Source organism: Plutella xylostella, chromosome 16, assembly GCF_932276165.1.
Source record: "Plutella xylostella chromosome 16, ilPluXylo3.1, whole genome shotgun sequence".
In the NCBI taxonomy this organism is placed as follows: Eukaryota; Metazoa; Arthropoda; class Insecta; order Lepidoptera; family Plutellidae; genus Plutella; species Plutella xylostella.
In genome coordinates this window covers 7,610,671-7,626,055 of record NC_063996.1, presented here as the reverse complement: position 1 = coordinate 7,626,055, position 15,385 = coordinate 7,610,671, and the positions used below count along the sequence as shown (strand labels likewise).

The window sequence follows — 15,385 nt, the reverse complement described above, 5'->3', positions numbered from 1 at the left end:
CCTCATAACTGCATGATAAAGGCCCCCGAGTTCACCATAGTTAATACCGAGGATAAAATATTGGGACAACCCATCGAATTGACTGATATACCATGGCCTATATCTACAAGAAAGATATGTCATCCAAAATTTAATTTGACCACAATCGATCTAACTAATTTGCATAACATTCAAAAACAATTGGCTACGGAGGAACCAATGACTGTTGAAAAAATAGACGCCTCATTATACCACACTACGATTCCATTATACGTCATCGCAATACTAAGTGCATTTGTACTATCTATCACCTATATGGTGCGAAAGAGAGCGCATAAGCGACGTGACTCGATGAAGCGTGAGTCATCAACGCAAGCTGATATCCAGTTGAATGAACTACAAGATAAGCGTGACGCGGCATTTGCATTAAACATTTGCAAATAGTCGCTCATCTAAGGGAGGGAGATGTTACGCAGCCTCGTCATCCAGACACTGCACTCAGGGATTATGTGCAGGCGCAGCATCGGTGACGACGATGCCTAGTGACGCGACACGCGAGTGACGTAGATTTGTATTCCTCCGATTACGTAGAATTAAGCATAGGTTATATTTTCTTATATAGTACTTGGACACTTCTCGGCGCGACGTACCTAATATCGGACGTCTCTAAATTTAGTTCTAATTAGACTAGATAACTATTGTGGACAATTGAATATAGTATTAGTTATAAATCATTCATGGTTATACTTGACCTCTCCTGCTGCCGTTCCTCATAATTAGCTGACCTATCAGCCCTTTAAGGGATGACGTTGACTTTTGGGACACCCTGTATATGTCAATGCATGACACGACAGTCCCCTGATCAAAACAAAACCAAACCTAATATCGAACAGACGCATGCGCAGACAAGGGATTTGTGCCCCAAAGATCTGTTCAATGAAAACTCATCCTAAAGTCTTACCCTAGTCGTCCCTCAATGTCGAGGAACTTTAGCTAAAACGTTCAATAACTTTAGTATAAATAACAGGGTTAGCCTTATTATCCACAGCACATGCTAAGCTGGTGCCTTTTTGACGCTCTGAGCGGCAACCTTTTTTGTTTTGTTTATTTATTGTATTATTGTCTGTATCTTGTTTTTGTTTTGTATCATTTCCTGTATCAATTTTGTTGTTCTCAGTGTGTCAAATAAAAGTTTTTTTCTCTTCTCACTTCCAGTTACCCGACGGGCGAGTGATCAAAGTGGGCGGCGAGCGGTTCGAGGCGGCGGAGGCGCTGTTCCAGCCGCACCTCATCAACGTGGAGGGGCAGGGCATCGCCGAGCTGGTCTTCAACACCATACAGGTACCATCTATTCTATTATCTGTGGGGGTGTCTGTACCTGCACCTGGTTCTCTCGAGTGTAACCTTTGTGCATATCCCCAAGGTAAACTGCCTTCCTAAGCTTGGACCATTTCCCACCACGCTGGTCCACTGCGGGTTGTTGGGTTCACATATCTAGATGTGCTAAATCTAGATATGCAGGTTTCCTCACGATGTTTTCCTTCACCGTAAGAGCGATGGTATACATTGTACTTAAGTTAAAATAACTCATTGGTTTTGAAAGTTCTATATTTAAAACCATACAGGTTTCCCACCTTTTCCCTTTTATCTGAAACCGAGGTGTTATCTATAAGACAACTTTTTATAGAAAAAATCATTTTAATTTACCATAGAAAAATTCCGTTTGATCCTAACATCTACAAAAATAAACGACGTAACGATCTTATCTGTAAACCCCCAAGGTCAGAACGGACTTTGCCAGACGCCACTCTAAATTTATTGTCCCGTACTTGTACAAAAAAATAAATCGAATTCTTAAATTATATACAAAATCTACCCATCAATGTAAGATAGATATTAGAAACTGGCTTATGACGTATGACTACAGCAATACCGAATCCCTTTTGGTTATTACTGTTTGAATTGACAAAACTTAACACAAGTCTACACTTTATGTGGTCTTAGGATTCACTAACCTGCTACAAAAGTATTAACTTACCTTACCACCATAGCTATAAGTGTCAAATTCATAATAGCAAATATGAATCATGCATCATACACTTGTTTCACACTTACCCACCTCAACGCTAACATTATATTGGTTGAATTTGTATTACGTTCTTGTACCTAACTTATCTTTATGTTATCACTGGTTAAAAAAATGTACGTAAGTTATTATACCTAATTTCATATAAAATTGGTAGTTTCTAGCTATACCTAAGTAATTATAATATATGTAACTCTGCATGTTATCTGAAGGGAGGCGCCGAGTGCCATAGTACAGGGCTTTCCTAGTTTGCACAGTAAATTTCTTTAATTTAATTCGATAATAAAGCTCGACTGGCGATGTAGCCGAAATGCAGCAAGGTACCACACGCCACCTCTTGTATTGCCACAGAGTAAAACTGCAGCCTTCCGAGGCAGCTTTAAGTACCAGGCGACAAAGTGCTGGAACAATATTCCCCATCCACTGCGCAAACTTAAGTCCAAGCACCTCTTTAAGATTAAACTCCGCCAGTACCTAACATGTATTTAAGCTTCCAGCACTTATCGCCTTATCCTGTATTTTACACACGCACTCACGCCTTGTACTAATGTACTCCCTTCCGAGGTAGGCAGAGGTGCATTGCTGCACCCACTTTTCGCCAGAGTGTTATGTTAGTCCCAATGTAATAGGGGGCGGGCCTATTGCCATTTTACGGGCACATCCAAGACCTGAGAACAAATATCTGTGTTTAAACAAATATCTGCCCCAGCCGGGAATCGAACCCGGGACCATCGGCTCAGTAGTCAGGGTCACTAACCACTACGCCATTCGGTCGTACGTAATATTATACTATTTTTTATTGATTAAGCATCAACCTTTTATGTATATTTATACAAACCACACTTTAACACATTACCCTATTATATTATGATATGTATATATATTGTTTTAAACTATTAACACAAAGATTCTAATTTAAACATAAATCTTTCGGAGCAAACACAGCACGTTTATATCATATAATTAGGGATAGCCTAACTTTTAAAATAAAAAAAATAAACACATGTTACCTACAACCTTTAATCAATTAATATTTACAAACTTATTTACTTAATCATTTATGAACAATAATTTACACAGCTAAATTACCAAACTAAACCACGCTAAACACAACTATAACCTATCACTAAATAACCTAGCTACACTAGATACGAGCTGAACAGTGCTAACGCTTCGACGGCTGGATCGGGAAAGAGAGCGGCGCAACCTCTCACTCCGCTTTTATAGGCGCGCGGCTAGTGATGCTCTCGGGGTGGCGGACACCGCTAACACGGCCTCTCCTGACAGGTGTTCGTCCTCGAACACTTCCTTGATGTGTGTCACGTATGTTCAGACGTCATGGCAGCTGGCTGGACTCTCCGGGATGACTTCCACTGGTACGGCTTCTGTTGGCTGGTTGGCGTTTTCCCTGGATGGACCCTGTTGCTCACATCGCTGAGCTTCACTGTCTGCAATGTCTTCTTCCATTGCTGTAACAAAATAAAAATATATGACTTGGGCTTTAAACAAACACTCAAGCTAGCATAAGCAAGCAGTCAACAGTCAGTAAATAATAAGTCATTTTATTATGTTTTTGTCAGTCTTGTCACATTTCAGAATATTAATATGGGCAGCGTACGAGTTAGCATACCCCGAACAGAGGCACCATGTTTGCATGTTCACTGACGGAGAACATCTCAACGCCATACGTCTTATCACTGGCGGAGCCACGCTCAACACCAAAACACATATGGATAGAGGCACCATGTTTGCATATCCCGAACAGAGGCACCATGTAAGCATGTTCACTGGCGGAGAACATCTCAACGCCATACGTCTTATCACTGGTGGAGCCACGCTCAACACCAAAACACATATGGATAGAGGCACCATGTTTGCATATCCCGAACAGAGGCACCATGTTAGCATGTTCAACATTCCCTCCACTTACGTAAAATTCTTACATACATCACCTAGTCCTAATTACACATTTATTTCACTCGCACACATTTATCTCATACGGGTACCCATCTCATACAACACACATCTATCCACATATAATTATCATGAACATGTATTCACACATCGTACATACATACATACATACATCTCTAGCATACGCATACTGGGAATACACACAATGAGACACCACCACTTGATGTCAGTCGAATCTCAACTTCAATAAGTTAAAGATTACTTACAATTGAAAAAAGTTGCACAGGACTCAGGTCCACTCTCCTCGCCAAATAACCATGTGCTCAGCAGCAGCCTGAGTTATCTTGCCGTATGAACCACTAAGCAGTTGCAGTTCGTAACAGCCATGGGGCAAAACCTTGTTTACACGATAAGGCCCTCGCATCCCTGAGTCCAGCTTGCCAGACATCTGTGAACACTTTGTGACAAAGACCATATCGTTAAGTTTAAAGAGGCGTGCTGGTTTGCGATTTTTATTTACATATGCACCCTGCCTCTCTCTATTCATCTCCAGCAGTTCAGATGCACGCTGCCTCTGCAACGATTTGGACATGTGTTATCCAGCGCCACGTCACGTATGAGTGACCTTATCACCGGTGTAGCCGCTTCAATGCCAATTAGGAGATGTAAGGGTGACGTTTGCGTTGTCTTTTGTTTAGTACAGTTGAGAGTTAGCTGCAAACGCCCGAGTGAGTCCGACCACGGTGTGTCAGTTTTTGTGGCCTCAATCCTTAACATAGTGCGACAGTAGCGTTCCACTTTTGTCCATTCTCGTTGTGTATTTCAGGCGTTATAAAGTGTAGTTGGCTACCTAGCTCAGAAGCGTAAGACTTAAAACTAGCGCTCTCAAACATACGGCCTCTATCACATACCATACCAATAACTTAGGATATCCAACAAAGAAATTGCATTAGATACAGCGTGTTTCAGTTCATTTGCATCTTGCTTACAAAGTGAATACAACAGACAATATTTTGAGTATGCATCAATTATTATCAAAACATATTTACATTCGTTTACAGTAGGTAAGGGGCCTAATACATCGAGATGAATTGTTTCGAATGGAGAAATTGGTTGGTGAGGGGCTCTTGGAATTCTTTTTGACGAGAGACAGACAAGGCAATGACTGGTATACTTTTTGACAAACGCCCGTAAGCCAAGAAACCAAAAATGACAAAGAATTAAGTCAATCGTTTTGTCCGCTCCGATATGACTGTGCTGGTCGTGAAAAATGCGCAGAAGACTTAATCTATGACCTTAAGGTATTACGTTTGTATGTATAGGTGAATCAATTAATGCTTTTATTTTTCGTTCGCTCGGTCTAACCTGACCTTGTGATATTATCCGACCTAAGTGCTCTACTTCCGTAGCCAAAAACGTACTCTTCTTAATGTTTATAGAAAACCCGGCGGATGTTTATACCTGCAGCGTCTCGCGTAAGTTATCTAGTTAGTCGCTGTTTATTATTTACACGTATGTAGGCAACTCCCTCGCGATTTAACTCATTAGTACCTATCAACAAAGGTACGTTCATACAGGATTTACTGACAACATACAAATCGACTTCTAAATCAATATCTTGAAACTCGAGTACCAAAGTAACGTAACTGTTACACTTAATAGTTTGGCTCCCTATGCCCTTAAGTACTTGATTCGTAGGTAAACAGGCGCATTTCAAATGTTTTAGAACAGATTCAGAAATTAACGACACGCGAGACCCGCTATCTATCAGTACATCGATATACCTTGCACGACCGCAGTGGTGACGTCACTGTCGCTTTGTGAACCATTCAATTTGTTACAAAAATTTACATTATTTACATTTCGACTTTCAGGTCGTTGTTTTGCAAAGCACACAGTGACGTCATGACCCGGCTTCTTACAAAATGAACACACACGATTGTTCGAGTTGCTAGGCCTATTCACGGATGTTTTTGTTGCACTCATATATCAGTCGGTTTGTCAGTTATTAAACGCTTAGGACATAAACGTTGCACATGGCCAACGCTACCGCATGTATAACATTTTATTTCGCGGGTAGGTGTACTATGAACATTACTGCGCTTGCGGAAATTTGGTTCACTGAATTTACTTCGAGATGGGCGCGCAGACTCTTGTGGGGTAGTGACCGTAGGTTTAGTATAGATCGATAGAAAATCTACAAGGTCTTTCGGTAGCAACATGGCATTAGAAGCAGCGGCACGAATTTGAACATCCGTTATGCCACGAATGATGATAGCAACGATTAGATCATCGCTTAAGCCCTTTACTATGTTCAATCGTAATAACGATCGCCTCGCATACTCAGCATACGTGGCATAGCGGTCAGAATTGGAACACATCACATCAAACAAAATATTCGCGACATCGATTCTCCGTGAGCACAGTGGTTTGAATTCTAGTTTAAAGTTGGTCCAGGTACGGTCATTAGTGACCCATTCATTTAACCAACAACGAGCGTCTCCCTTCAGACAGTTGGCTATCCTTGCGAGGCACTCGTTGTCGTCCCAGTTATTTACAATGCGAGCTCTTTCAACTTCCTCACACCACGAATCGATGTCGTTTAAGCTTGGATCAAAATTTGAAATGTAATAATGGGTAGATCTTACTCGTGTTAGGGCGCTCAGTGCGCCTATGAGTCGCTCAGTGGCGTCTGGCGCGGCGACACCCCCAGTAGTAGCAGCGGCGGCGGCAGGTACAGCCACGGCGGCAGGGGTCGGCGTCGGCCCGGGGCTGCCCGCACTGGTGGAGGCGCCGAAGCACGCGCCCGGCGCTAGGATAGCGCGCGCGCCGCTCTCGCTGCACGGCTCGCTGGGCTGCGCGGACCCGGCGCGGGGGACGGCCAGCGCACTACCCTCTAGCGCGTTTAATCGCGACAAGATAGCGCCAAGCTGGTTATGTACTGCATCTTCACCGTCTGAATGCAGCTCCTGCCTAATCCTACCCCTACTTCTAGCACTACGTCGTTCAGCCATTATTTACATAAGCAGTAAGCAATAAGCAATCTAAGCTATCAGAATGTCCACTAAAGCCAGCGTCAGATAGGGTTCTACCTTTTTTGGCATAAGATTTATTTGCCTAATCTCGTATTGCATAGTAACGTTTGGTCAAAGTCTCGTTACGCCGAAAATCGTATGGCATAAATGTCGTTTAGTAAAAAATTATTTCGCATAACATTGTTTAGCCTAATAATGGTATGGCCAAATCTTGAATAGCCTAATAATGCTATGGCATAGGTTTATACAAAGTAATAATATTCGTTTGGCTTTAACTTTGACGGAGCGTCTCCCTACATAGCGCAAACTGGTGCCTTGTATTGTTTCCGCTGTTTGGAAAACGCTCCGCTCCGCTTCGCTGCGCTCCGCTTTGGTTTTGATGAACATGTGCACCTAACACGCTCCTCCTCGCTTTGCTCGTCGTCGCACCTATTTTTAGGTTTCGATCTCGTGGGGTTTGTAATAATTATATTGGTCGTTAACTTTCGATTTTTTGATCATACAATATCGTGATTTTCGGAATGTAGGAGAAAAATACCACAATTTGTACATTTACTACATACTTAATATATTATTATGTAGTCTGAGCCTATCTGAAACCTAGTTAAACATTGTGAGATATGGCGTTTCGACTTTCTCCGTGTTCGGCATCATAAGGGTCACAGTGACAGTTAAATAAAGTCCATTTTTCTCTCCACCTTTAATTTGCAAGGTGCGGGTGCCTATATAAATAGAGTGAGTCGCCCGCGCGCCTCAGTTGGTTTTTGATTTTTGAAGTGAACACTTCGGCAAAATGGCTCAATGTAGCCACGGTTCTCGTCGGCTTCGCTCCGACGGGGAAAAATATAATATTGAATTTGCGGAGTCCTCGCTGCCGGGAGCTGTAGCGTGATGCGGACCAGGCGGCGCGGGGCCTGCCGGCTGCTGCGCACGCAGCCATTGCTGAGGATTTCGCAACGAAGGTTTGAGTTGATAAGCCGTGAGTAAAATGCTATTATTTACTGCTTTTAAAAGCTCAGCCACTGGTCATAATGCTCCGGCGCTTGGGGTTTTTATCCCACGCAGTAGGGTCCGATTCAATAGTCGTGGTGATGATTGATCACATATTCCGGTCCTACTAGTGGCGCTTGAGCTAGATACTTACATTAATGACCGCTTTAAGTAAAGCATATGTTAATTTTATACAGGAAAAAATAATAAAAATATATTTTTCTACCCTCAATTTCTAATATTTTTAGAAAACAGTTGATAAAAACTTTGCTATTACAATAATGCACTTGATTATAGCTTATGTAAGGCTTTACAAACAGGAGCTTTCCAGGACCGTCATAGGATTTTTTACAGGAAGCACGTGGCTCCGAGTTTCAGTATGTTGGGACATTGTGGCATGTGCGGCGAGTAATGTGATCCGCCGGTACCTACCCGCTGAGGGTAGGCAGGCCGATTCGGTGAAATTGAAGTTTCGTGTAACCTGCACCCGGCCCTGTGCTCCTGCGCTGGCCGCCGTCTTGTGGCACCTGCATCGCAGCGTACACCCGGCCCTGCGCTCCTGCCCTGGCCACCGGTTCGTGCCACCTGCATCGCAGCATACACCCGGCCCTGTGCTCCTGCGCTGGCCGCCGTCTCGTGCCACCTGCATCGCAGCGTACACCCGGTCCTGGCCCTGGCCACCGGTTTGTGGTACCTGCATCGCTGCATAGACCCAGCCATGCACTCCTGCCCTGGCGGCTGTACACCCGGTCCTGGCCCTGGCCACCGTTTTGTGCCACCTGCATCGCAGCGTATACCCGGTCCTGGCCCTGGCCACCGGTTTGTGCTACCTGCATCGCTGCATAGACCCAGCCATGCACTCCTGCCCTGGCGGCTGTGTTGTCCCACCTGCATCGCTGCGCACACCTGGCACTCCTGTTCTGGTTGCCAGATCCAAACGCCCCCTGTCTGGTAAGAGATTTTATGCTCAGCGGAACCGCCTGCACTATTGGTAGCACGGTCATCATCATCATCAGCCATCATTATGAGTGACTTATTTAGAAGGTATCGAGTAACGTGCGCTATTCATCAGTGATTTTGGCATATGCAGACGAACGTTTACTGCCAAGGTTGGTCATGTTAGCCATACAAGGGCACACCAAGGAAGCCTGAGTAACCACCTGCAGTCGCCGTAGCCGCATCGGCATGGATGACGACAAATCGGGTAACGTGCACCGCTTCTAAAAGTGTTATAGCACTTCAATTTGATGCCTCCGCTGAGGTAGGGTATTCTATTAAAGCAGCTTTCTTCTGAACTGCCCAAAGTGACCTGTAGACTGCTCCTGGGGATAGTTGTGCAATCAATTTTTTATTTCGATGTCTCTGCTGAAGAAACTGTCTAATGCAGCTTTTGTTCTAAACTGCCTTAAGATCATTGGACTGCTCATGGGAATGGTGAAGCACGGTAAGTACAGGAGCGTTACTCTATACTGATGAGAAACGAACGAACGAGAGCTGTCGTGCAATCGGCACGTTTAATACATAAAAAACAGATAGAGCGGCTCGCGCCGCAGTGCACTGAAAGTTCGTTTTTCGTCATATAAAGTGACCCCCCAGACACTATCTTAAGTGTCATGACACATCGACAGATTCCAGCTTTGAGTCTTTTGTTTTCTCGGCTGTGAGCAAAGTGAATCCCACCGGCGAGTGTTCAACCTAAAAGCACTGAGCTAATTCCTGATTTCGTGAAAGTCGCTGTTGCTATACCATACCGCTTCACAAGTTACCGAATTTATTATGATCCTACTGTCGGGTGATCATGATCGGAGTGTCATCGCGGTTTCTGAGTGGCACCATATTAGCTGTCTTCCTTATGTCCCAGTGGATTGTGAGTGTGTATCCGAGCTCTTTGTTGAAAAATGCGTGAACCTCCTACGCAGCAGAGCTGTCTACTAGTTGTGTATCGAATAAATCGAGTAACGGTGCTCTTGCACGAGACGACTACCTTTTGGTAAAATTATAACTTCCACTATTCTGGGAACATGCATACCTACTGTGTACTGTGTATCACATCACGTGTAGCCGCAGCCCTACTCAATGTACGGGGCTAGATAATAAACAATGGCAGTCGTCATTAAATTTCTATGAATTTCGAAGGTCATCATTTGGAGCAAAATCCAAAGGGTGAAAGTACTTATTCATGCCTAAACGGCTTCTCTAATGAAAATGTATTTTTAATTCGATTCTGGCGCAAACGTTTCATAACTATTTTTCAACACTGTATCTGCTGAAACTACTTAGTCTGACTGGTTAAGATGCAGACGTGCCGTTTTTACAATTCCATTTTGAGTAATCCTCAACTGTTTTATGGATCTTTCAGTTAGTTACGTAACTAGTTACCAAGTAAAAAATTACTTGTGTCATGCTCGTACTCGCATCTCATTTAGGAGCTCTCTGGCCTCTATCTGAAGGCTAAAACTGGTATATATATCTACTAAGCTAGTACAGAGTTATAACCGGGCAGCGGTGACATGGTAGCTGCTTGATTTATTAGAGTTTGCTGAAAACTTTCTAAATAAGTACCTAATAATTATTAGTCATAATATTAACTCTTCGCAGTTCTTTCAGAATGCAATACCAGGTCGCTGAAGTAGGTAACCTTCCTTAGCTGGACAACAACAAGCCTTTTTGTTTTAAAGAGTGTCACAGTTATTCGCCGTTCCACTGTCATATCGATGTCCAAGGACTTTTTCTTGGGTATAGCTAACTACCTAAGTTTACCTATAGATAGCCGCAAGCTATCTGCTGTTGGCGAACTGTCAGTTCTGATTGATAAGTCAGGCTCGAGGTGGCTCGTCCAACTGTCCATGTTCCCGCCACCATGATTGTTGCTTCCACAGATTAGAGAGTCTATGTTGGCTGTCGTTGCATCAGGTCTGATCAGGTACAACTAACATCTTTACGTACCATCTTTATTTAATCGAGCTATTTTATTTTGTTTTATCTAGGTTGACTTAATGGTTTCAAAATCGAACCTACAACAATGTAAGTAGGTACCTACCTACGTACCTTTGAAGTTGCAACAAGGCGAAGCCTTAAGGTTTTGGCCGAGACCTGCCCTTAGTGTTGACGAACATACCTAAAGGTGACCTTGTTAATGTTTTTCATATGAAGTACTGAACATTTTACTTATCCTGGTGGCATGACTGATCATTTACTTACCCAGCTAAGACATGTTAGCCGGGTTTCATTTATCAACTATTACAATTGTTAGTGTTGTGTTATTCAATCTTTATTAATTGATGTCATCTACCAAGGAATGCTGCCAGAGCTCATAATATTCACACATGATGATACAGAATGATAGTAGCCCACAAAATCGGTGCAAAGGCTTAACTATAAAATAACTTTCCTTCCTAGTAGGACTGCACAGGAACTCGTTAACCGCCGAGTTAGTTAGAATACAAAATTAGACTGTGTGTTATTTGTCAATCTAGAATATGAATATAGTGACCTGCATCATGTTTTGAAAAACTGAATACTTAGTTATCCGCCAGTGTCACAGCCTTCATCTAATCTTTTCCAGTAGCTGATGAGGCTGAGATATTTAGTAAAATTATCTTCCCTTCAAGCACCACTCCTCGTTCCAAGGACTAGATGCCGCGCCAGGTGGTGCCACGGCAGGCCGTGTCGTCGTACGGGGCTGACTGAGCAGGTCCTCCAGGCTCCAGGGTCGGCTGCTGCATTTCTGAGGTCAGTCCAGAATTAAATACCCTAGTCAGCATGTGCTGACCTGAGCCCCAGCGGCCTGGATTGATATTCTACATTTTACAGCTTTTAAATATTGTTGCAAAGTATTTCACTGGTTCCATCCATTCGGCTAGTGTATGTTAAAAATATTGCCTTGACAATAACAAGATTTTGATTAATAATTACTTATAAGTATTTCTTTCGAAGAGGCACTGTGTGTATCCATATGTATAATACCTACCTATACCTATGTATATGTACATACCTTCCATAACTTTTTGACAAGTCAGGAATAATAAAGAAGTACTTAAGTCTTATGTATACTTATACCTTTCTTTTTAGTATATCTATTACCTAGAAATCTATGCATTATAAATTTATAGATTCAAATATTTATCTACTGATATACTCATCAGTAGCTTATGGGTCACAGTTGGTTTTCTCTCCACCATGCGATAATAAACACATCTCACAATGTTTAACTAGGTTTCAGATAGGCTCAGACTACATAATAGACGCATTTTTCCTGAAATAAAAATGACATATTATGTATCTAGCCTATCTGAAACCTAGTCATTTCTGCATGGTGATATTACAACTGAGGCGCGCGGGCGACTCACTCTATTTATATAGGCACCCGCACCTTGCAAATTAAAGGTGGAGAGAAAAATGGACTTTATTTAACTGTCACTGTGACCCTTATGATGCCGAACACGGAGAAAGTCGAAACGCCATATCTCACAATGTTTAACTAGGTTTCAGATAGGCTAGATACATAATATGTCATTTTTATTTCAGGAAAAATGCGTCTATTTACTAAGATAACATTAGGAGAGACAAGATTATACATAGGTAGAGACGAACATAAATTTGAGCAAACGAAACTTAGGTGTTTAAAGATTGTGCCTAAAGAGTTTTAGACGAAACGAGCCTTATGCCACATAAGTCTTGGCAAAGTGATGGTTCGGCCAAAAAAGTTTAGACCATACGAGTTATGCGAAATGAGTTTTGGTCAATAAAGATTATGCGAGATGAGCGGAACCCGTCAGATAGGCTATGAAGCCTATCCCACTTCTGAAATTAGGGATAGCCTAACTTTTAAAATAAAAAAAATAAACACATGTTACCTACAACCTTTAATCAATTAATATTTACAAACTTATTTACTTAATCATTTATGAACAATAATTTACACAGCTAAATTACCAAACTAAACCACGCTAAACACAACTATAACCTATCACTAAATAACCTAGCTACACTAGATACGAGCTGAACAGTGCTAACGCTTCGACGGCTGGATCGGGAAAGAGAGCGGCGCAACCTCTCACTCCGCTTTTATAGGCGCGCGGCTAGTGATGCTCTCGGGGTGGCGGACACCGCTAACAATATTATATTTTAGCCGCGTACCACCTCAACTCGCTGGTTCTGGCAGAATTACCAGCGCTGTATACTTTTTTTGTACAGCACATGCTGAGTCAGAGCCATTTTACTGACATAATACACACCACAATTATTGTTATTCTTTATGCCACTGTACCTATATTGTTGTTTTGTATTTGTGATGTGTATTTTGTGAGTGAATAAACGATGTGTCTATGTCTATGTCTATGTCTAATTGGTACATGTTAGCGCCGGAATTCGAACCCGCATCTCTGGCGTAAGAAGCGGGCGCTTACCCGACTGAGCTACCACCGCTCGCTCTACAGGTACCATCACCCTGGCTGTGTGGAATACATTCGCAAATGCATTGTTGACGCTCGGAAACAAAGCTTTCATTCTGTCACTGGGATCTATGACTTGTCGCCCACTCCCGTGCGCCCCGCTCTGCCTCACGTGGAACACAGTTTTTTTTGAGTCGTCTGTTCTAGTACGCTAGTACATTATACTTCGATGGGTGGCCCCAAGGTCCCCAAGCTATCATAATTATTACTACCTGAAAAGATGTGAATATTTTTTTTTCATTCATTCGAAATAACTTTTGCTACGCGTATTTTCCAAGGCCTAAGAAGAAACCTGCTTTTGATCTACCCCTTTTCGCATCTACCCTATGGCTTTCTACACAATTGACAACATTTCAAAATTTTATACAGTTGAAATTCGAAAACCATTAAGAGATATGGCTCTAATATTCACAAAAAAAAATGTTTCCGATTTTTCTATTGATTTATTTCAGAGAAAAACATAAAAATCTAAATTATCATTCGTGACATCACGATGTGGCATAATAATTAAACGCGCTTTTACTTCTAAAACATGAACAAAAAAAACATGTTATGTGACTTTGACACTGACAATGACAAACGTCACTCAAATGTCTGTCACTTTTATGTGTCCTTGTCAATGGGGCCGTCCATTAATCACGTGAGGTCGTTTTTCTAATTTTTTGACCCCCCCCTCCCCCCTGGTGATATTTGGTGAGGTTTGGGAAAACACCCCCCTCCCCCCCTGGATCACGTGTATTTTTTGGAAGTCTATGTAAAGGCTATTTTTGAGTAGAAAAATATAACGAAAATTGCTTTTTTAATTGAAACACATTTATTTATTAACCGCGGCGCGCGGGGAGTCGCTGCTTAGCAACGGCGGGCGAGTTAATCAAGGTCATACTACAAATCGTTAAAATTTTTGCGCTGTTAAAAATTTCGGTTCAGAAATACCTAGCGCTTTTTGACAAAAAATTAATACACGTGATGTCTAACGAGACCCCCCCTCCCCCCTCGTGATATTTTGTGAGGTTTTCTGTACACCCTCCCCCCCCCCCTTTAAGCCTCACGTGATTAATGGACGGCCCCAATGACGGAAGTTTGTGATTGGTCCTTGCCACAAAATAAAGTTGAAGTTGAAGTTGATTGGTCCTTTGTTCATGTCTAGTTAATGTCATCCAACTTTTTTTTTTAGGTTAGGCAGGCGACGAAAATATTTTTATCCAAAGCCTCGACGTGACGTCACTCATACTATAAATATTTTGAACTTTGAAATTAAAAAAATATATTAAAACATAGAAATATTAAGAATTAAAAAAATACGGGTCATCTAAATTTGTGATATCTACTCGAAAATAAAATAAAATCGGTGAGCATTTTATTTGAAATGTTGTCAATTAGGGCATAATCAAAAAAACTTAGACAGTATTTAACAGATGTCAGAACGCCTAACAAATCTAGTTAGTAAGTTTTTGTGGTAACACAATAAACAATTAACAACCATTCCTATCTCTCCTTCCAGTCAGCAGACATAGACATGCGTCACGAGCTCTACAAGCACATAGTTCTCTCCGGCGGCTCCACCATGTACCCGGGGCTGCCGTCGCGCCTCGAGCGGGAGATCAAGCAGCTGTACCTGGAGCGGGTGCTGCAGAACGACACGCACAAGCTCGGGGTGAGTGCCGCCTCTTGTGTAGCGCTGCCAACCTGGTACTTGGATGGAGGAAACTCTCTTGTTTGTTGTGGTATTCTAAGTAGCACAAGATGGATGTGAGTGTTTAGTGGTTACCTCTTCTATAGCGCTTCGGTCCTGGTACTTGGCCAGAGGTAACTCTCTTGTTTCTTCGGGTATTCTTGGTGTATATTGGCTGTATTGAGTGAGTGGTTCACCTCCGCTGTATTTCTGTGCGCATAACTACAGTCAAACTATAAAGTCCTGACAATAAAGA

General features: G+C 42.4%; 1 protein-coding gene across 2 annotated transcripts in view; it reads left to right on the top strand.

Annotated features, from left to right (window-relative positions):
- LOC105381864 (actin-related protein 2) overlaps window positions 1-15,385 on the top strand; it is a 55,554-nt gene that overhangs the window by 38,907 nt on the left and 1,262 nt on the right. For both annotated transcript variants that reach the window (XM_048626158.1, XM_048626159.1), the window contains 2 exons: window positions 1,195-1,320; window positions 14,959-15,111. In XM_048626158.1, the coding sequence (XP_048482115.1) occupies window positions 1,195-1,320; window positions 14,959-15,111 (279 nt within the window). The remainder of the gene's footprint in view (window positions 1-1,194; window positions 1,321-14,958; window positions 15,112-15,385) is intronic.